General features: G+C 37.8%; 3 protein-coding genes and 1 pseudogene across 6 annotated transcripts; 2 read left to right on the forward strand and 2 right to left on the reverse strand.

Annotated features, from left to right (window-relative positions):
- Positions 1-78: 78 nt before the first annotated feature.
- Positions 79-5,211, reverse strand: LOC121753252 (annotated as a pseudogene).
- Positions 5,212-8,724: 3,513 nt separating this feature from the next.
- LOC121752438 (regulation of nuclear pre-mRNA domain-containing protein 1A-like) lies at positions 8,725-14,994 on the forward strand. Of its 4 annotated transcripts, none has more exons than XM_042147513.1 (10): positions 8,725-8,840; positions 8,926-8,978; positions 10,171-10,234; positions 10,413-10,522; positions 10,935-11,182; positions 12,241-12,396; positions 12,495-12,651; positions 12,943-13,082; positions 13,517-13,552; positions 13,956-14,994. In XM_042147513.1, the coding sequence occupies exons 4-10, from the start codon at positions 10,444-10,446 to the stop codon at positions 14,724-14,726; spliced, it is 1,587 nt and encodes a 528-aa protein (XP_042003447.1). In that variant the 5' UTR covers positions 8,725-8,840; positions 8,926-8,978; positions 10,171-10,234; positions 10,413-10,443; the 3' UTR covers positions 14,727-14,994. The 4 variants fall into 4 exon arrangements, with proteins under 4 accessions (XP_042003447.1, XP_042003446.1, XP_042003449.1 ...); XM_042147512.1 differs by having other exon boundaries at positions 8,926-8,973; XM_042147515.1 differs by lacking the exon at positions 13,517-13,552 and having other exon boundaries at positions 8,926-8,973.
- Positions 14,995-16,307: 1,313 nt separating this feature from the next.
- LOC121752440 (ELMO domain-containing protein C-like) lies at positions 16,308-20,274 on the forward strand. The gene is made up of 10 exons (XM_042147517.1): positions 16,308-16,569; positions 16,663-16,867; positions 16,964-17,066; positions 17,219-17,334; positions 18,391-18,459; positions 18,705-18,820; positions 18,905-18,959; positions 19,462-19,582; positions 19,821-19,963; positions 20,041-20,274. Exons 2-10 carry the CDS (start codon positions 16,724-16,726, stop codon positions 20,140-20,142), a joined length of 969 nt encoding a protein of 322 aa, XP_042003451.1. The 5' UTR covers positions 16,308-16,569; positions 16,663-16,723; the 3' UTR covers positions 20,143-20,274.
- A 214-nt stretch (positions 20,275-20,488) lies between these two features.
- LOC121752439 (protein DETOXIFICATION 24-like) lies at positions 20,489-22,728 on the reverse strand. The gene is made up of 8 exons (XM_042147516.1): positions 22,637-22,728; positions 22,262-22,511; positions 21,642-22,183; positions 21,487-21,573; positions 21,353-21,409; positions 21,027-21,265; positions 20,842-20,960; positions 20,489-20,739 (listed from the first exon to the last, which is right to left on the reverse strand). The coding sequence occupies exons 2-8, from the start codon at positions 22,505-22,507 to the stop codon at positions 20,593-20,595; spliced, it is 1,437 nt and encodes a 478-aa protein (XP_042003450.1). The 5' UTR covers positions 22,508-22,511; positions 22,637-22,728; the 3' UTR covers positions 20,489-20,592.
- Positions 22,729-23,592: the final 864 nt, after the last annotated feature.

The raw sequence follows: 23,592 nt of genomic DNA on the forward strand, positions 1-23,592 counted from the left end.
GTTACGTGAAATAAATTTTATTTAGAAAAATAGATTGTAACTATAATGATATTAATTCAATAATATAGTACTATAAAATTACTCCGACAAATTTAATTGCTTTTATATCGTTGCAAATTTATGTTAAAAATATACGAACCTGCCAAAAACTATTTATACCGATATAGCTTTTCTATACACAGTAAGATTATGATTATTCCATTAAGCTCAGATACAATTTTAGAACAAATAAACTACTCCATAGAAGACGAGGCTGTCCCGGTCAGCTCAAGAGATTTTCACGGTCACTGGCCAAACTTGAAAGTCCGTCGTCGGCAATGACAAGAAACGGACGGAAGGTCATAACGAGGCCGACGAACTCGACCACATTTAACATGAAGAAAACAAGGTGAACACCTGCAATGTAACAACATAATTTTATACCAATTGTCAAATGCTAAAAGTGGGTAATTTCAGAGACCGTCTGATGGGCTAAACACCCAAATCAAGTAGTGTTTGGACCCACCCTACGGATTATGACCCGTTACACTATCTTACACAAGAGTCCCCGTTACTCCGTTAGTACCTGGTAAGAAGTCTGCATCCAGACGGCCTTGAGCGTAGGAGAGTCTGGAGAAGTTGAAGACGAGAAAGTGATGTTATAATGTGTAAATCAAAGAGGAAGCATGCGAAAAATCATGCCAACTCTATTGAGGAAATGGTGATGAACAGGAATTATTTGTAGAGGAGATAACAAAAAACTAGAGCTAGATACGAGAACTATTCAGGTAAAACTCACAGGGAGCCTCCGGCTGCAGGGCCGATTGCTTTACAAAGAGACATGGCTGTCATGGATATGCCATTTGCAGCTCCTCTTCGCTCTTTCGTCTGAAAAAAAGGAGATATCAGATAGATTTGTATCAGTTTGATTTGTGGTCGTGTCTGAAATTGGAATTTGATAGGCAGAGAACGGGACCAACCACAGCTCTATTTTGAAGAACTAACAGGCCCGTCGTGATGGATATCTGTTTGTGTTCATCGTGAATCAGTGGAAAAACAGAGCAAAGTTGCTAGTAGTGTACATTGAAGACCAGGGGAACTCACAGCGAGTATGTTCTTCAGCATCGAAGCACAATTAAGCAGCAATAAGAGAATGAAACCCGATAAATTGGCTAAAAATGGGTAGGTTGTTAGCAATGGTATAGTAATGACCTGCAAAGAGATAAACGAGCAAGCAAGACGTTAGAAGGCCAAAAAAGATGGACTGGAGATACGAGTTTTTGGGAGACGTACAGCTCCTATGCGAGAGACCATGACGGGTCCAAGTATCCTCTCGATCCAGGTATATACAGAGAGCTGAAAGACGAGCATACCAACCCCTGAATGATCAAAGAAACATCAAATGAGATACGTCAGAGTTTAGTATGTAGTGGATTCATTTACAGGTGGAACCACTTAAACTAGTGGAACAAGGATTTCACCATGATAAGCTGCAAAAAATCGCTCAATTCAAGACACAGTCGTCAAAATGAAAAGATAGGCATAGGGGCAACAGAGACTAACGATTAACTATCTACCTGTTATGGAAAGAACTCCACCAACATCTGCGGAGTCAAAATGCAATCCCCCGAGCCTCGTTGAGCTGACGGCCCACAAAGAGAATATCTGGAGAAGATAGAATAAATATGACTGAGTGATGACAGTTTATAGTTAGACAAACTAATATATTTGGTGTTCCAAAACCATTTAAAAAATTAGCATAAACTGGTGTTGCTTATTCTTGAGAAGTTGTATGTTATTGAATCCATGAGTCGTCTAGTTAACGATCAACTCAATAATATTGAAGGTTACAGCGTGGAATGGTTCTATACTAAAAGAATTTGTGTGATATCGACAAGACATATAGGCAGTTTTTTATGAACATAAGATATATAGAACTGAGCGCATTAAATTACCATTATCATAAAATTTCGTCGAAAGGAAGAGAACACAACCAAGAAAATACCTCACTATAGGCCATATCATGAAGCTGGAAAATGCAGTACACCATAATAGCAGACATCAAGGGCCAATCTCTTAAGAGGCTTTACATGACTCAAAGGACTCATAAATGTCACCTTCTTCCATTGCAGCTTTTTGGGCTATGTTTTCTTTGTTATGGGCATGGATAGTTTCCTGCAATCATTCATTTTTGAGGGGGGGGGGGGGGGGGGGGGGGGGGGCTGTTAGACTGCACGACACTAATGTACTTCAAGCATATGGTGAATGAGAGAAACATACGGGAAGCCAGAGGCAGAGGATAGATGCCACCAAAGAAAAGGCTGAGATCACAAGACAAGGTAAAAAGTACGGAAACCTGCCATCAATATTGATAACAATGTAGAGTCAAGCTGCGCTTTGACATAACATAGGTAAAAGGGAATGAATAGTTAAAATAGGCTTACCTTCCAAATATGGAATTTTGGGAAAAGATTTGTGGATATTTTTCTGCAGGCTAAAATCATATATGTCAAAATAATTGATTTGTAAGAGATCCTTTGCATATAGTCTATAGACCTTGAAGATATGACAACGCAGAAAAGAGAAATTTGCAATCCAAAACTAAGACGATGTTTGGTGAGCTTGAGACAGATTTTATGTTAAGTAGAAACTCATGTTTGTTACTATTATTTACAATACCATATGCAGCATGTCAGTCAAATTCGGATTACAAAAACTCAAAAAAAATGTGCAAACATAATCATTTTGATAAGTTATTCTTTTGTGCACCATTTCTGTTGATCATTTGAGGTTTCTTGGAGTGTCATACGAGAAATTACCTGTGCAAGAAAACCTCCGACAGCAGGGCCGATGACCAAGCCTATGCCCCAGGATGTGCTAATCTATAATGAGTCGAGTAAAAACAACAAAACAAAGCAACGCATCATATATCCGGATATAATTGATAAGATCATGCAATGGGTAAAGCAAAAAGAAGAGGGATGAAAAGCCTCACGACTGACATCCCCAAAGCTTGGTGCTCTTTACGACAAATTTCAGAAGCATATGCCTGAGTCAATTGGAAAATTGAAATGAAAAATCACTAGCATTTAAGAATTATTGATTTAAAAGCCAAGAAACATACTTCTGCATTGATGTGCATGTAAAAAAGGAACGAAAAATATAGTATATCACTAAGATGGTTTTGGATCGACATACCCTTAAAGGACCCAGCGTACCACATAAACTTCCAAGAAGGAACCTTGTAATAATGGCCATCCAAAAGTTTACACTAACACCGAAAAGTGTGTTGAATATAACCCTGAAAAAATATAACCAAGATAAATATACGAGAAAATGTGAAAAGAAGGCATAATAAGGCCAATTGACACAAAATATGAATCCGTGTGCAAATGAAGAAATATATATTATGGACACTCACACCATAAATGTGCCAAACACTATGACTGGTTTCCGACCATACTTATCAGCTACAAGCCCCCAGATAAGAGAAGTCAAAGCTCTCCCAAGCATGAAAGACGATCCTTCAAAAAATAACAGCCACATGCTAAATATCAACTATGACAATTATCTCTTACAGTATACAACCACACTGAAAAGAGACCAACCGACATATCCAGCATAGTAACTTATGTCTTCTTCCTTGTCTGCAATATGGAGATCTCTTACCTGCAGCAGGTCGGTAAGATAGTGTTTCATTTGCGATACAACACACAAAAATGAGATGAGGGGAACAGAGTGTATAATAATTGATAGTTACGCAAATTGTGAAAATTACCATAAAATATAGGAAAGGGAAAAGAGAAGATATTGGCAGAGCTGTCGATGACACCATAAGATAGCATTAGAATTCAGTAAACGAATGCAACATCAACATCGTAAACATGCATAAACTGTAAAACAGCAGATGAGGAAAGATCAAACTAAACAAATTGGTAAACAAGCTCCTACTATCTGACAAGCCAAAGTTAACTCATGAACTTCACATTAAGCTGCTGGCTAAGGCCATCTCCAACCCATCACATCAAATTTTATGCAGCAAAAGTCAGTGCTTTTGTGAAAAAAAAAAATCAACCAAAATAGAACCCATTTTACACTATACAAATATGTTGTTCATATTTCACCTTTGCTGAAGCAAAATTTAATACTTATATTATTATTTCTAAAGACTGATAACGTTTTTTTAAGTATTCATTTATATTTTATTAAATTAATACTACCAAAAAGGGAACAAACAAATTGGAACGAAGGTAGAAAGTGATTTTTCACTCAAAACACTGTTAATAATGTTAGTAACAGATTTGAGGTCCGTTCAAGGAATAATAGAGGTGGTTGGGTTTAGCATTAACACAATAAATCATGTCCCCATCTTGAACACGACTCAAAGTAAAACATTACACAAATTGCAGACAGCAACAGATAATAACACTTTCTTGACTTCCGAAAAGAGACATATTGTTAATTATGATCAACGCGTATTTAACTTAATGAAATAAATAAGTCCCACATCAATAAAACCCAATGATTATAGTGAGGAGGAACGAACACAAGCTCCAATTAAATTGGTTCACCAAATATAGCATCCACGCACGATTTTCTAACCCAAACACGAAGGCAACTCGAGGACTTGTCAAATCGCCATCTTAATTTGCTAACAAACCAGTCAAATCATTTGGAGATAAACCCCACAAACCAACACAATACTGCTCAAGACAAAAATCAAAGATGAAACAAAAAATTCAATATCTACTCCATACCTAACCATAACACCAAATCGCAGCAGAACTACACAAAATCGGCATTGCTACATATTAATACCTGCGGCGAGGGTGATGAGCCAGACCAAAATCAAAAGCTTGAATGGAATTCCTGCATCAGAATCTTTCATGTGTTCAATCTGGCAGGTCTCGTGGTAATCTCGTTTGTGTATCAGCGGTGCTGCATTTGCCGCCATTTCTGCGACGGAGTGAAATTCGATTACATTTGCAGTGGGAAATAAATAAATCGAGCTGAAGCAGCTTACCTACCTGGCTTTTGTTTGTGTGTGGTACTACTAGCCAGAGTGTTTCTCCACCATAGAAAGCGAGATTTGCAGCCAAACAACTTTCTGTAGGAGTAGTATTAAAATGAGCACATGCTACACAGTACCACTTCCAACACACATTCCTCATTTTGTTATTCATGTCTTCTACCTGTGTATTTGGGAAATATTATTGTATTGGTAGACGCGTTTTTATTTTCGACGCTCATTTTAAAATTATTTTTCATTATTTACTCATATAATCATAATGGTTCGTAGTTATGACTTATGATCATATCATATGTCCAGAGTAGTTGAAATCTTATTTAATGATGTTTGGAAATAAATTCTAAACCCTCGTTTTCATCCTATCTTTTGATGTATAAGAACGGGAAACCATGTCAATTTTCTGCTTTAAACTACTACTATGCGTATATAATACCAGTATATTAGAGCATCCCCAACGGTGCTCTTGCTGAAGGACCGCGTCCATGCCGATGGCGCGGCACCCTGCTGTCCGCCGCTTTACTCTTGCCGATGACACGGCGCTGCTCGATGTATCGAGCATGTCCGTGCCGCTGAGCAGGGCGACGTGGCGCTCCCCTATTCGCCAACAACTTAGCTGTTGGGAATTTCTATTTTTCTATTTTTTTAAATCGAAATAATATTAAAAATAAAAAAAAAATTCGGATTCCCAAAAATATAGCCGTTTTATTACCGTTTTTTTGAACTTTAAAAAAAAAATTTAATCCCAAAATCATCTATAAATACACACATTCATCATCCATTTTTTACATCAAATTATCTCTCATTCATATTTTTTCATACAACTCACCTACATCTCCTCATTCACTCAAACACTCTCTAAATTCAAAAATGGATATGAATGATATCATTGCGGAAGCGGAGCGCGAAGAACAAGAATACAATGATCAATATTGTGACGCCTATGAAGCCTATGTCGCCGCCGCTACCCCCGCCCCTCCTCCTCAACCATCTAGATCAAATCGTCGCTACATCCCTCGTGACAGGGAGGGAGCCCACTAAAGGCTCGTTGCCAACTATTTTTCTGACTCGCCGCGGATTCCGGAAGATTACTTCCGACGCCATTTTCGCATGTCAAAACGGTTGTTTATGCGTATTGTCAACATATTGTCCGCCCGTGTTGAATACTTTCAATTACGTAGACACGCAACCGGTCAGTAAAGTCTCTCGGCGTTGCAGAAGTGTACTTGTGCCCTCCGAAAACTTGTTACTGGGCAAACGGCTGACCTCTTCGATGAGTATTTGCATGTGGGTGAGCCAACTGGAATCGAATGCCTTAAAATGTTTTGCGCCTGCCTTCGTTCTGCTTTTGGTGAGGAATTCCTTTGGGCACCTACCACCGAAGATTGTCAACGGTTGCTTCATCTTCACGAAACAGTCCACGGATTTCCCGGTATGCTTGGCAGCATTGACTGCATGCATTGGAAGTGGAAGAATTGCCCGAATGCTTTGAGGGGGCAACACTTAAGCGGCCACAAAGGCGGCGGCCCAATGCTTATCCTTGAAGCGGTCGCAGACTACCGACTAAGGATTTGACATGCATATTTCGGTGTTGCCGGATCCAACAAAGACTTGAACGTGCTCTATTCTTCATCACTCTTCAATAATGTTTTGAATGGTGTAGCATCGGTAATAGACTTCATCGTCAACGAAAATCCATACCACATGGGTTACTATATCGCCAATGGTATCTACCCAAGGTGGTCGACTTTCGTGAAGACGCTCAACAATCCGCAAGACCCGAGACAGGTTCTTTATGCGCAGAAACAAGAGGCTACTCGGAAAGACGTCGAAAGAACTTTTGGGGTCATTCAAGGCAGATTCAACATTGTGAGAGCCATGTCTCGGCTGTGGTACGTTAAGAATATTGTCGACATCATGTACATGTATTATTTTGCACAACATGATTATAGCTGACGAAGGACCGATGGCGGTTAACTTTTACGATGAGGATGAAGTCGGAAGCTCAACCGCGAGGTCACCCCCACACCGAGGTGAGCATACAACGGGGCGCGAGAAGATTCAAACAAGACACACAATACGCGATATCAAAACCCACACTGAGCTGCAAGAAGACCTAATCAAACACATTTGGGCGAAATTCGACAACGAGTAGTGAGTTTTTTTAATTTTATGAATTTAATTATGTAATTTTTAAATTTTTAGTACTCCCTCCGTCCCACTAAAGATAATCCACTTTCCTTTCTAGTTTGTCCCAATCAAGATGACCCATTACTAAAAATGGAAACACTTTTTATCTCTACTTTATTCATTCTCTCTTACTTTACGCTCTCCACTTAACACACAAAATAAAGTTGCATAAAATCATGTGCCGCTCAAGGAATGGGTCATCTTCATTGGGACAGAGTGAGTAATTTGTAACAGTATTTCGAGTATTTTTAATGCATTTTAATGTTGTAGAAATGTTTTTATTTAAATTGAATAATAGAATGGTATGACCCTTGAGCATGATCTTACGGAAGAACATGGATAAGGGTGTTGTGCTCTGAGGAAGAGCATAGAGTAAAAAATTAATAAATGTGGGTCCGGGCCTACGTTCATGACCATGCTCTTAGATGGGGATGCTCTTATTTAAAATAGAGTCTGCCTATATTTGTAGCCATGTTACCATGTAGGAGATTCGGTGGTAAACTATATGCATGATGCATGTATATATTTTGTTTGATACAGCACTAGTATAACTACACAAAGGTTTTAATATAATAATAGTTCGTTAATATTGAATGTTCAATTTAAATTCTCGTAACGCCATAATAACTAGAAAATAAAATAATTGTCGCGATAAAAATTTGGTTTATTCATGTTTGCGTAAAATAAACCTATATTAACGGAGAAACAGTTATTGAATGTTTTGTGTTTGTTTATTTAAGGAAGTAATATTATTATCTTTATCTCTATTTTACGAATGGCTTATTACTGAATATTCATAAAAATAATCTAAATGATTTATCTTGTTAATTTTTTTTATTAAGCGAATAAATACATGATATAAATATATATAATATATGCGTATCCGAGTAGATATACTGGTATACATCAATAGATAATGGGCTTGCTATAGTAAACCAGCCTATTAAATTATTGGTGCTTGCTCTATATATTAATTAGGGTATATATGGTATTTCACACTTCAATTTTGACACAGCTCTTCACACGTGACCTACAGCGTTATATTTCTATTTGTATTTGTATTTGTATTTGTATTTGTATTTGCATTTGTATTTGTGTTTGTGTTTTGGAGAATGAATTTCATTTCTTTTAAATTGGTTCATCCTGTCTTCTATACATAATAGTTTTAGTCTAATTGCTTTATATACATTTTAGGCTAAATTTTAAAACATTGAAAATTTGTGTATATTTGTGAAAAGAATAATAAAAAAATCTATGTACATACAAACAATTAAACCAAAAAAAATCAAAATTATTATTTATTTTTGTTTTATAAATAAATTTTCATACACTTACTGACATACTATACATACAACACAATCTTCAATTTAATAAGAAGAATTTAGAAAACAGCTTTAAATGAAAGTTTCATAAATTTTAGAGTTGAATTTGACTCCTCCTATTTAAAATCGGATATTTATTAACTTATTAAAGTTTAGACCCGCGAAATCCTAAATATATAAATTGTTGCCCAATTCCGTGACTGTTATTTTCAGTTAAGCCCCACTTATTTTCACACACTCTCTCTCCGTCGCCCTATTTTCATCAGACAACGGACCCTCGGGCTCTCATTGTTGAGGGTTTTCTCTCTCTTCATCGTCTCAGAGTACAATCCCTATTCCCTACTGATTTTTCTTTAATTATTTATGCTACTTCTTTGATTTTTGATTTTGTTTTCTATTGTTTCGTAGGTGATTTTTTTTTGTGGATTGAGCTCGCTTGCTGGAAGAGTTTCAAACGTGCGGTTCGACTTTCGTTATTTCAAACCTAAATTCAAGAACCCTTCCCCGCGCCTTATGTATATAGATTTTTGGGGGACTTTTTTGGTGGTCGATTTTTGAGTTGAAATTATTGTTTTACCTGCGTGCTACCATTAATCGTGATTTTTAGCAGCTAGGTAGTGAATTCGTGGAACTGAATGCATTTATGTGTCTTTTATGAATGTAAATTGAGATTTTTGCTGGGCGTTTATTAGTCGATGTTTTTTTTGCGCAGTTATCATGATGCTTACTCTGGCTATTTGTATAGTTTTTTGCTTCCCTAGCTTGTTTGAGTGAGCTGTTTCAATTGAAAAAAATGTAGCATTAGGTCGTAGCAAACAACACGGAATTTTAAAGGTGATCCCTCAAATAGTAAAATGGGAAAATAATCCCTTCCCAATCTTGTTACAATACGAAACAGAAACGTGGGTCTTCGGTCCTGCCCATTTGCCTTACAACATTCCAAAGAAAAAGCTTGGTTGCTGCCCCTGTCCGGATCCCTCAGCCATCCTAAATAGTCGCTAACACTCGTTTTACAGTTTCAACCCTGTTCCTTTTCTTGAATTGAACTAAGTGTCTGCTTCAATATGGTTGAACTATGTTTTCAAAGTGTCAGCTGTTTGGCCTTTTCCTTAAGTTCAATTAAGTTTTTGCATCTATGTACTTGCTGGAAACAGGAGCGGAAATTGGCACACCAGGAGGATGATGTCTTTCTTACCTGCTAAAACTCAGTATATATTGGTTTTGCATTATCTTGGTCCTAACCATTTAAATTATACAATAGTTCACTATAAAATACAGTTTTGGCTGTTTGAGAACCAGTCATTGTTTTATTTGAGTACTTTTAGTACCAATGCTAGTCACAAATGCGAAGGGACCTGCATTTTGTATTTGCCACATGCCACCATAACCAAAAGACAGGAAATATTACTGAGGTCTATATTAGACTATTAGTCATATTATTATTACTTAACATGATTGTATCTCTTTTAGCATTCTTAACGATGAGGTTTGCAGTAAGCAAATGAAAATTGCAACTTGTGCACTTTTTGCATGAGCATGATTTTTCTTAGTAGACCCTTAACCAAACATGCATACTTTGGAGTATATAAAATACTGTTCTACTTTATTATTGGTCTTTTCTTATTCTTCTTCATCTTCTTTTTTCTTCCCCAGGATTCTCTTGGAAATACAATGCATTAAGGCAACTTGGACTACAGTTTTATGGGAATAATCCAGTGTGAGTTTTGAAAGGATTCTTTCTCCAATCACATGCACTTGAGTGGCCTTGTTTTGCACTTCCTATTTATTCTATTAGAAATCAATGATTCTCCCTCCCCAAATTCATTACTGCCTAAGACCTGCTGTTTGTTTTCTAAACTGTTCTGGGGTTTTAATATGTTTAAATATTGTTGCAGGCACTTCAGAGCATAAATAGTTCTGGAAATAATGGGTGATGAAAATTTTAATGAGACTAACCTGACTGAGAAACTGTCTAAACTCAACAGTTCTCAGCAAAGCATTGAGTGTATCCTTTCTTACCAAAATCCGTTAGTTGGTTTTTTAGCTAAGGTATTTTACTGCATGGATGTATATTGGTTTGTAAACTCCCCTTCTGAGTGATTTATAACGTGACGTTCATATGCATATCTTTTTGTCGGCATGTAGCAGTACCCTCTAATGATATGTTATATGTGTCATTTTTCTTTTACTCGGTAACATTATATGGAAGCTAATCAATGTTTTCAATTTCTTGCCTTACTTGAAATTTAATACTGGTTTGCGATACCTGCATGTATTTAAACGTGGCGTGGTTTATTTTTCCACTTGTGAAGTGAATGTGAACTTCATGCAGGCTCAACTTATTTTGCCTTGTGTGAACTTTGGTTTGATTGTTCAAATTTTTATTATCAAGATCTTCTCCTTTAACATTTCATCAGCTTTGTCCCGGTGGTGCATTTCTCATCGTAAAAAGGCTAAGCAAGTTGTTGAAACATGGGAGAAGTTATTTAAGGCAGCGCCAAATGAACAGCGTGTTTCCTTTTTATACTTGTCCAATGACATCCTGCAAAATAGCAGGCGCAAGGGCAGTGAATTTGTCAATGAGTTCTGGAAGGTTCTTCCAACAGCTCTTAAGATTGTTTATGAAAGTACCAATGAAAATTGCAGGAAAGTTGCCTTCAGACTGGTAATTCTCCAATCTTGCCATATTATTCCTATTAAAGCTTGAAAGGGTGGCTAGTAGGTTTTCTGCATTCTATCAACTACAACATATTTATAGTAAATGTATATGGCTTGCATTGGGATGGAAATTTACAATTTGCTCTAGCCACCATTAATCACAATGTATAAATTTTACTTGCATATCTCTCCATTTTCAAGCTTGGTCTGGAAAAGGATACTTTTAATCACAAGAACTCTTGGTTCTTGGTTTATATTTTTGATTAGTCATCCCTTCCACTATTTTTTGATATCTTGTGCTCTAATGCTTATGATAGTGCCTTTGTGCAACCGGATGAAGAGCCTCATTGAGAACATAACTAATTCTGCTAAGCATTTTTCATCAGAACTAAATATTTGAGGTGAAAAAAGAAAATAATCTGTCTAGGTTTACCTTTCTAGCAATGAAACAAAGGAAATATATGAGTAAAATATGCTTGACGTTGATTTCGATCCTTGAGCAATTAACATAGCTTCAGCTTCTGTTGTAGCACTAGTTCTCCAGTTTTGAACCCATATGATAGGTACTATCTGTAGATTTAGTAACCATAGTTCTGTTTGCAGAAACATTTTTTTGGTTCAAGTCGTCATACCTGCTCCTTTTTTTCAAGTTAAGCTTGATCAAGTTGTCTCACTCTTTTTTTTTGTGTTCATCTCTTCTAAATGATAGCAGCCTCTTTATTATATACTGATAACAGTATAGTATAGCTATCCATTAAGCTGTCGTGCTCCATTCTTAAAAAAGCTTGTATAGTTTCGTTGCTTTCCATATTAGGGTGGCCTATCCTAGCCCTCTAAGAGCTTCGACTACTGAGCAGTGAGCTAGGATGTTCTTCTGGCCCCTGGGGCTAAACTTTTCTCTTAAGTTTTATTGATATTGTTCCTTTTCCTATTGTCACTTTCTCTGTTGATTTCATCTTTTGATTATTAACTTCTACTCCGTACTTATCTAATCTCTCCTATGATCCTATCTTCTCTTTTCCTTTTGGATTTTGGGATGGGGTTTGGGTTGGCTCTTTATATCAGGTTGACATCTGGGAAGAAAGAAAGGTTTTTGGATCTAGGGGACAAAATTTGAAATATGAATTGCAGGGGAAGAATCCTTCTCCTGTCAAGAATGAGAAGATTGTAGTTCCTAATCCTATTAAGGTGGTGAAGAGAGATGCAACATCTATCAGAATTGTAAGCGCAAATCAATGCCTGTTGTGTACCAGATGTTTCCAAATAATGTTTCTCATTTATTGGTAGAACTCTACTTACTTTCATATTTTTAAATCCAGAAAATAGCTGTGGGTGGTTTGCCAGAAAAAATTTTAACCGCGTTGCAGTTAGTACATGATGAAGCTGCCAAAGAAGAAGCAGCGTTAGGCAAATTTCAAAAAGCGATTTCTTCTGTACAAGAAATTGAGAAAGATATTCTATATGCTTCTTCTCAAGGTTTGACATGAGTTGTTTTCCTTGGGATTACTTGTTCAAGTGACTATAACTTGGTTAAAGTTTTACATATAGATAGTAATTCAATATGAGTAGGAAAGTACACAATGAGAAGTTTGTGAGCTTCAGAAGAACATCTTCTTGGAATTACATGTGCTTTGCAAGACCATAACGCCTATTCTATTTTTACAAATCGATTGAATATTGAAAAGTCCATCCATCTTTTGTTTTACTCCACTATCTGATGTCTTCTGATTTTCATTTTTCATTTTTCATTTTTCGTTTTTCCTTCAGGAAACCTCAATGGTTCTGATGCTGTTGATAATTTAGAGAGACAGGAGAATGTTGTTAAACAATGCGTTGATGAACTTGAAAAGTCTGAAGCAGTTAGAGCTGACCTTATTTCTCAGCTTAGAGAAGCACTTCAGGATCAAGTATGGTTTCATTTGTGCAAGTTTCTTGGCAATTGGTCAGACTCAGATTCTAGTTAATAGTCGTTTTGATGGAAAAATTTAATCAAAAAGTTTGAATTGAAAACTGTGTTTATTTTATGATATATCATGGTTAGATGAAATAATATATTAGGGGTCCGTTCGGTTTGAAAGATTATATCTCATGTTTGGGTTGGTTCATGAGATTGAATCTCATCACTTAATCCTAGATGGATAATCATATGATAATGAGTCATATCCACCCCCTCCAACTAAAATGATCTCACAACTTAGTCCTAGGCGGACAGTCATATGATAATGAGTCATACCTAGATATACTAAGTTTGTTGTTATTGAAAATACTAGGAAAGTTTTAAAGTGGCAGCCTGCGTGTATGATTGAATACTTACAAATTCTGACATTTCAAAGTTTTCCAGGAAACAAAGCTGGAGCAGGTTCGAAGTGAGATATCTGTAGGCTCTCCCTCTCTCTTTCTCCACATACATTTGTGTGTGTGTCCGTGCGTGCATGCATGCACCTGCTTATATGCTTGTCATATCTCACATGCCTCTAAAAAGGGAAAAATAAATTATGCGACTCCCACTAGGACATTTGGTTCGAGATGGTGCCTAGGGTGTCACCTTTGTTTTGGGCCAGTTGAATTGATTCATTTCAATCCCTTAACCAAAACAAAACTTTGACATGAAGTGAAACTCTTTGCTATAACTTTCCAAGCTATATGGCCTTAAAAAGCTTCCCTTGGTCTCATCCGTGTATTCTTTGTTTTCCATTTCAATGCTATTCTCGATTTGTAATGCAGGATCTCCCCCAGTGTTTTCTTCGCTGCTACTCATCACATGTCTATTCTACCTGCAGGTTGCTCGCAGCCAGATTGAGCAAACAGCTAATATCAGACTCCAGCTAGCATCAACCTCCCCCTTGCCACCTCCAGGAAACCAAGTGGTGATCGAACCCTCTTTTTCTACTGCAATTTCAGCAGCCAACGTTACTGTGCCTCCTACAAATCCGTTGACTTCATTTGTGAACCCCACCGCGGAGGAGAGCAAGAAGGCTGCAGCTGCAGCAGTTGCTGCTAAACTAGCTGCCTCAACATCTTCTGCCCAGATGCTCACATCTATTCTTTCATCTCTTGTAGCAGAAGAGGCTGCATCAATGAGCAGTGGCTTGAAACGGCCGAAGCTGGAGCCACCAATGTCATTTTCTGATGGGAAGAATCCTGAAGGAGCGAATTCAACCTATTTTCCGACCTCACAGCAGGCAATGACCAGTATGGCACCCGTTCAGTCCAGCATTGCACAGAGTGGTTCTCAGGTGAACCAACTGCAGGTTCCGTTTCTTCCACCTCCTCCGCCTCCGCCACCACTTGCACCTCCGGGTAATTCCCCTTCAAATCAAATGGGACAGTCTAATATGATGGGGCTGCCCTACGGTTACGGTGCAAACAACCTACTCCCTCCACCGCTCTCAAATGCACCAACGGGGTTTGCTAGGCCGAACCCTCCTCAGCAAACACAGCAGCAGCTGCAGCAGCAGCAGCCAGCAAGTGGTGGATACTACAGGCCCCCTGGTATCGGATTCTATGGGCAAAGCCACCAGCCGCCGACGCCTCCAATACATCGACAATGAGCTTCTACTGGTAAAAGGCGGACCTTGTGTTATTTTTGTATATTAATAGGGCAGTAAACCATGACTAAGGACATTCTCGACAGCTATATCATAGTGTACTATCCTTCAGTCCGTGCCCTACCATGTCGTTGCTATCAGGTTGCATCGGATTTTTTACGTGGCATGGGTTGTGGCACTTGTAGCTCATGTAAGCTAAATGTAGAATTTATGAGTAATTTAGTCACAGATCGACTAAAAGTCCAAGAATCTTCACCCTCTTTTGTTTCTACGTCCTTGCTCATATTACTATGTATTTTATCTTTCTATGTATGTGCAGCGATGGTGGATCTATGATTTAGTCTAGCTTTATATTTTAAATTAGAGAAAAAATTGCAAGCTATCTCATTTCTGTTACATAGGTATTACAAACAAAATTAAATCTAACCAATTGTAACCGGCAACAAATTATGTCATTTTCCATAGTAAATAAGTACCTTTTTTTCTTGAAAAGAGGAGTAATTAAAAATGATTCAAGGTGTATTATAATGAAACTATCTCATAGTATTAAAATTCCAGCCGGGCGGTTACCGCAGCATCTTAGTGCTGAAACTATCCATCTCCCAAGAAATGTGCAATGAAGAACATGACGATAGATGACTCATTTCCCCCCTTTATGTGTATTTGTTTGTTCATACAATAAATTTATTAGAGAGTCTATATAAAGTGCATGATTTAGTTAGATTTGTAGAGAAAAGCAAGAAAGAAATAGTATGTTGTTTGCATTTGTAATGGGATTTGCAGTATGGTGCTGCCTCAGTAATACTAATATCCCTGATTGGAATGGTAACCAAATTGGAAAGGCTGGTAATTCCTCCACTGTGTCTGTGTCTGTGTCTGTGTCTGTGTCTGTGTCTTTGTACAAGGAGGAGCATGGTGCTGTGGGTAATGTTATTCACAGGAAGATGTTTTTCTGCCGCCGGTTGTGTCTTCTGCTGTGCTTCCACCTATACCAAATATGGGACTGCCTGATTCATCTCCAAATCAACTCTCTTCCTTGTATTTCCATGCTTTCACATTTTCATCAAATGTCTACTATTATTATGTATGTTTTCATGATTTTTCAAACCTTATGTATTTGGATTGTTGGTTGATGCACCAAACTTATATAGTTATATTGCTTTCAAGTTGTATCATTGAACCAATCCATAGTGAGGACAAAGTCATCTATGTAGTAAGGGCGAATTCTACTTTGAACCTGTTCAGTTATACAAATGAACTTCCCGTCTTGAAAGTTCCATTTTTAAAATCCCTCGTGCGTTTTTCATAGAGACACACGAGGCTCATGCATCTTTGACTTGATTAAATTGTCTCAAGCATTTTCAATTGACTTAAATAGATTTAGGAGACTGTAAGACACATGAGACTCATGCGTCTCTCACCAACTTAGATTTTAAAAAAAGAATTTGGAAGTTCCATCTATTGGCATTTGGCAATGAATCTTGAAAAATACATCGATCAATGCATGTCATAAAATGTTTGAATTGAATATCAATATTGGTTACTCCAAAACTCAATTCAGAACATATCAAAATAGAAAGTGGAAATGTATCGGTTAACAATAACGCCCCTAATTCCTTTGCTCAGTAATAAAATTTGCAAGCCAATTTCGTCAAAAAGATAGAAACAAACGAAATTTAGATTAAAATTGATTGTAGAAAATTGTCAACTCTCTTGGAATCAAATATTTTAGGAATTTGATATCCTCCTTATTTCCTAAGGTGGAAAGCAAAAAACCTTTTACAAAATTTGGTAAATTTGATTCAGGTGAATCACTATTCATCCAAGCTTTTCCTCAAATCTGCAGGTCACTCCTTTTCCCCTCTGATTCGATTATTCTCGTACGTATCATCAATTTTGTAATTAACCCCTTTTTTTTTCTGGATTCCTGTTGATGTAGGTTTTTTTCCTTGCAAATTGATCGCAATTTGTCGAGCTGAAACGGAGACGACGCCGTGTAGATGAGTTCCCGTGCGTTGAGAAGACGGTTGCAGAATGAAGATATTGGTGGAGAAAGCCATGATCGCTGCGAGACCTCGGCATCGGATGCGTTGAGCCAGCCGTTGCTGGCAGATGGAGATAATGACTATAATAAACCCAAGGAGGTACTTGCCATTATATTTTCTCGATCTAAGATGAGCTTTTTGAATTGATTTTAGTAGTGCTGTTGTATTTCTTAAAATTACATTACTTAATTATAGGGGACGTCGCTTGGGGAGTTTTTGGATGAAGAACGACGTAAAGAGGATCCGCATTGGACTATAGTGTTCTCGAACGTGATTGTGCAGTGGGCTCAATGGATAGGTCAGCATTCACTTCAATTTTGGTTGCTTGATTTTGTGCTTTTGAGTGTGTTTGTGCTAGTATTGTATTGCTGGTATAGTTTGAGCTACAGATTGATTCGTGATAGTTAATGTACGAAGTTATGACTTGATCTGTAATTCTTTCTCCTTCAGCAAATGTTGTTCTTGGTTCTGGGTCTCTACTAGCTCGAATCATAGTACCATTTATTTCGGGCACTCAAAGTGGAGATGGCTACCCCCTTCCACCTGTTTTACTTAGTCCCTTGCAGGTATAAAACAACTTTATCCACTGTCTTTTAAAAGAGGAGTTACTCTCCTATCCTTTCATTTTTTGATGATTCTAGAGAAAATGTTCTTGGGGTAGGCTGTAGGCATGATTTTTATTTACGGTGAAAATAGTCGGGTAGACATCAATTTAAGTTGCTTGGTTAAAGGATTTTTGAAAGTGAAATTCTTTGTTGCTGATGTTCAAAGCTTATACCACATGCATTATATTTTATGGCAAAGGTTGACATTAGGTAAATGCTCTGCTTGTGTGCCTTAGAATATGACTTGCAATTGATAGAAGTAAGGATAACAACAATATAACTGAAACGAAGGTATCTAATTCTAAAGAAGGACAATCTGGCCGAATGTATCCTATTTGTTTGACAGAAGGACTGACACAATTGTAATGCATATGAACTGCTTGTAAAAATCGTTTGGCTGAGAATTGAACAACATATATGATTGCTGGAGATGATAATCTGCTAAAGGGATTTCAAGGATGGGATGGCTAACTCGTCTCTCATGTGGCACCGCACATCCAAGTGCTATAAACAATATTTTGAAAATAATCAACTCTACCCACTACCCATTAATAACTAACTGCATACACCATCCTCCTATCTATAACTGATCTTCCATGTAATCTGCCACAATCCGTCCCCCTCCACGTAAGCTGCTCGACCTTTATATATATTCAACCACATTCCTCTTTGCCTTTGGTCGTAGTTATTCTATATCGTCTCCAATTGATGTCAGCAATGCTCAAGTAACTCCTAGAAAATGTGAATTTTTCTTGATCTGTATGCATGATCTTGTTATTACTATTTTTACACTTTTTCTGCTTGTCATTGAAAATGAAGTGGATTGAAATAGGGAATTGGTCTAGTGGGAAGAATGCTAATTACTTTGTATATTTGTTAAGTTACATGTGAACTATTTGGTCTCGTGACAGGAATGTTATTTTTGTTCTTTTCATTTACCGTTTACTCCACATTCGTCCATATTGTTGGGCATATAAACAATGATTAGCATCTCATTCTTGATTTGATTAATAACAGGAAGCAAGACTAAAATATCTAAAGCAAAGGCTTTCGATTCCTTTTGATGGCACCTGTTCAGATCATCAAGTATGTATTTGCTTCTTCGTCTATCGCCCCCCCCCCCCCCCCCATAATAAAAAAAATAAAAAAATAATAAAAAAATAAAAAATAAAATTTATGTCCTTGTACATTAATTTGATCGCGGTTCTATTTGATCCCTTTAGTAACTTAGTAAATAGATCAGGTGGTTTACCGGTATGAGTAATGGTCAGAGATGAGCCAAGTGAGTTTTGTGTATGATTATATGTAAATGCTTGATATTTTGTTTTCAGGATGCACTTAGACTACTTTGGAGGTTAGCATATCCTGATAGACCCCTCCCAGCTCTTAAATCAGAGCTCTGGAAAGACATGGGCTGGCAGGGATCAGACCCTTCAACAGATTTCAGGTGTGGTGATAAGCGAATAGTTTGATGAGCTGCAATTGTATGAATTCCTATTTTGGTGGAAGCTAATGCACAATATATATTTAGGGGTGGAGGCTTTATATCATTGGAGAATTTGATCTTCTTTGCCAAGACATATCCGGTTTGTATTCTCCTTTGACGTGAGTTATTATAGGTTAATCCTTTTTGTTAAATTTTGTTTGAACTGGTAACTACTGCCAAATCTTAAGAGCACATGTTATAGTTTAAAGCATAGATGTGTGCAGTAGTTGTAACTTTGATTTACATCTCCATCTCTGCTCTTTTTTACTAAAAATGATGGAATTAATCTTTCCATGTCTATGTTTATGCGAAGTGCTGCAAAAAGTTATGATGAATTTGACAGTTTTATAGATTCCATGTTTGATGGTGGTGAGCAGCAGAAAAGCCATCTCACTTGGTGTTCAATGTATGTAGTCTGAAAAGTTCTTTAAAATGGGACTGTTGTCGTTCCCATTTTCTCTGTGATGGGATCTGGAGCTTTATTGTCATGGATAAGTATTAGGGATCTAATTTCAGTCGTGAAAGTCATCTGAAATCTGAGATTTGATAATTTGATATAGATTTATTTATATTCATGTGTCACTTCTCTTTACGCATGACAGGAAGCATTTCAAAACTTGTTGCACAAGAGAGATGGAGACAGGTCAGAGTGGGAGTATCCGTTCGCTGTGGCTGGCATCAATGTCTCTTTTATGCTGGTTCAAATGTTAGATCTTCAATCAGGTTCTTATGGGCTCTATAATGTTTTTTTTACCTACAATCTCCATCAATTTTGACCTTGTTTGTTTGATGACAACTATGCAACTAGATTGAACAGAACTCATTCTAGTTATTACGTTTGTTGGAATGATGGGAACATTGGGAAGCCTTCGTTCATCAAAAGATCATATTTCGTAATGAGTTTAACCTCAAGAATTTGCTTTGAGTAGTAATTTACCCCAAGTATGGAATATTTCTGCAGGTAATCCTAGCAAGTTAGCTGGTCAACGCTTTGTGCAGATGCTCAGCCACGATGATATGGCCTTCGACAACCTCTTTTGTGTCGCGTTCAGGATGCTGGACGCGCAGTGGCTTGCCAAGCATGCCTCATATATGGAATTCAACGTAATAACATATCTATAGCGTGATTGTTTCTCATACTACCTTCATCGCTTATTGATCCAACATATCTTTGTATACAGGAAGTTCTTAAATCCACGAGATCACAACTAGAGCGCGAGATGGCGCTGGAAGATGTCTCGGGGGTGAAGGATTTGCCGGCATATAATTTACTGAGAATATAATCACACGCAACATTTTCTTGTGAGTTGTGTACAATTTTTATATAACTTCACTCACTTCGAAGAAACTACTCTTCCTGTACCCAAAATTTGTTTCATTTGTTGGAAATTACACAAAAAATAGCAGATAGACAATGGCTCTCTACTAGACCATTTAGCCGAAAGTGAACAAACATTAAGAAACAAAAACAGGGAAGAAAAACTTTAAACGACACATTAGGCCATTGAAGTTTTTGATACTAATATAAAATTATTTTATATTTTAACTTATAGAAATTTTAATATATATTTAAGGTTATTAAGAATTTTCAAGTTGCAGAGGCAGGGAAAATAATAAGCAGAGAGCAAGAGAGGTGATGCATTTGATAGTATATTGAAGAAACAAAGCAAAATTCGAAGCAGCCTCGATATTTTACAGATATCGGTTATTACAAAAACATCTCCACCACTGCATCAAGCAGTGCCGGACGATTTGAGGGACCAACGTTGCAGCCGTTCAGCGGCTAGCCTCACCTGAAGGTCCCAGTCTGTTTGAAAAGCCATATAGCTGAGTGACAACGTCTGAACTAGGATTCCGATGATCATTCCAATCCATATACCCTGCACGTGGAAATCGCCTTGTCAGTAACAAAACACGACACCCGGTATGCTCGTGACATACATAGCCAAGAATCTAACAAAGGATCTTATTCAGGTTTTTACCTCAACTTCTAGATGTGCAACGTATCCGAGTAGAGCACCAATTGGAATTCCGACAAAATAGTACGAGCACATATTGATGACTGCCACCGTTCCTTGCAGACCGGCCCCTACGGACACCCCTGTTCCAACAACAATAATTGAGCATTTGAACACGACAAAAAACAGGACAGTGCAGCGTGGCTAACCTGAGAGAACCGGATAGATACTGTTGAGCAGCACAGAAATGGCAAGCAGATGAGACAGATTTGAGACGGCTTTCACTACTGTCACGTCGTTGGTGAATAAGTATCCGAGGTTGTGGCCGAAGGCAAGACAAGTGATGCTGCAGAGCACCCCAATCACCACAGAAGTGGATAGAAGTACTTTGATTGAGAATTTAGTTGCCTTAGCATCTCCTCGTCCCAGCTCATTCGAAATCCGTACACTACACAATCACGCAGTTTCCACAATTCAACAGAAAAACACAAGAGCTCAAGAGAATCGACACGTTTAGATTGCATAGCATACATACCACGCAGCACCAAGAAACCCGAGGCAGAGCATGAACTCCCACCCGTTGACATTTAGACTGCAAACACGGATCCTTACTCAGTCAGTCATCATCTTTATAGCAGGAGACACACCTAAGGAAAACGAAACACTTACCAAATGGAAAACGCAGATATAGCAACCTCAGCATTGTGCATGTACCCGGCCAACAACACCAGTATCGAATTGTACCACAGTTCCAAACTGCAGATAACATTCAGATTTCAAAGCATGTAAAACAAGACGATTACACTAAGTTACGAGAGATATACCAAACCATCACACCAGAGGAAACCGAGAGCTTTATCACAGGCAAGAGATCCTTGAAAGCAGCACTGCTGAACCCGGTCCAAGTCTCAGGACACCAGCCTCCTAAGATATACACTAACTCAGAGAAGCTGACCACAACAGACGATATGTTGAGGGCGGCCATGGCGCCAGGAATCCCCCAGTTGAAATGGCTCACGAAGAGCCACGACAGCAGGACATGCACGGTGATCTGCACCACGGATATCCAAGCCACCACGATGTTCTTCTGCTGCGCTTGCAGATACATCTGGATCGTGAGAACGAAGACATAGTTGTACAGCATGGGGATGAACCACAACGAGATGTAACCCGATGCAGATGCAATGTCCGGCTCTTGGCCTAGCAGTCTGAATATGGCCCCACCGAAGATGAAGAGAGGCATCAAGAGGGTGCAGGTTATCAAGTTCACAATCCATGATCTTTGCAGATAAATCCCCATCATATAATGCTGTTTCGCACCGTATGCTTGTCCACACAGAGTCTCGGTTGCACTCGACATGCCAATCTGTATTACTATTAGGCCTCATTGTTTCAAACATAGGACATATGTGAATGGAGGAAGAGTGGGAAGGCGGAAAAATACCAGAATTCCATTGGCGAAACGAACTGTGAGGGTCTGAACGAGCGCGTAAGCAGCAAGATCAACGGCGCTTATGTGGCCGATGAAGGACTGAGTGACGATCAAGGCACCGAAGGACGAAACTCTGGCGATTATGCCGGGAAGAGCAATCCACCATATCTTCTTCGACTCCTCGTAAATTCTTTCCTTCAAATTAGCAACCTCATTTTGCTCTGAGCTCAGCAGATGATCATGAATGCCATAATCCATAGCTCTGCACATTTCCCACCAAAAAAAATAATCTGTTAGTATTTTTACATGCAACATTTTGTGATGATTTTGATTGATCTAAGACAAGATGCCATGAAGGCTTAGTTAGGGAAGAGGAAGATGAATTACTTTTTTTGGGCTGCCACTACAATTCTTTCTCCACACAAGCTTAAATTTGAGGACGACTGTCAGATAAATAAAAAATACAAGCAAGTACGAATCCATCGTGCGAGTTTGTAGAGATATTCTAATGATTTTTATAACTTATTCCCTCCGTCCATAAGAATATGAACTATTTCCCTTTTTTTTCCGTCCGTATGAACTTTCTAATTTTAAAAAATTCAAACAATATACTATCCCTACACATAATTTTATTTACAATTTACACCAACTATTAACACTTACGTGGACCCTCTTTCCCCTGACATTATTTTCACTAGCCTTTTCTCTCTCTTTGTTACTTTTGTCTTTATTTATTAAAACTCGTGCCGAACCCAAAGTTCATATTGTATTGGGACGGGGGAGCATGATTTACGGCGCTTCGATTTCATTGTCGTGTAAGCAACTTTCCGATCCTTTTGACTTTGGTGCAACTTGATTTCTTCAAATAAAATTTAATTTTATCTGAACAAGCATCTTTAACATATTAACAACTCGAATTTACTTGCATCCACTCCTAAATCTAGATTCTAGACGACTTTTAACATATTAAAATGAGTTGAAGGTATTTTTAATATCACACATGACGACACATCGAGTTGTATTTTTTGCATTAATAATAATGCTTCCGAAGCACTATTTGTATTTGTTCTTACATGTAGTCATCACAATCAAACTCCAACAAACGCAAAAAGGGTCTAATTTAAAAGTTGACATTTTGTTTATTAAAATCGCAGGCGACCGATACAAGTAATGATAAGCTATATAATTATACACTCGGTACTTACATGGCCTCTAATCTATTATTATTAATTTCTTAATTCATGTTACTGTTCTTTAATACACACACATAATGCGGGGATATCATTAATTATTATTGTGAAAATCTAAATCTGACCTGCACATTTTTATGCTTTCATGAACAC

Source organism: Salvia splendens, chromosome 10, assembly GCF_004379255.2.
Source record: "Salvia splendens isolate huo1 chromosome 10, SspV2, whole genome shotgun sequence".
Classification (NCBI taxonomy): Eukaryota; Viridiplantae; Streptophyta; class Magnoliopsida; order Lamiales; family Lamiaceae; genus Salvia; species Salvia splendens.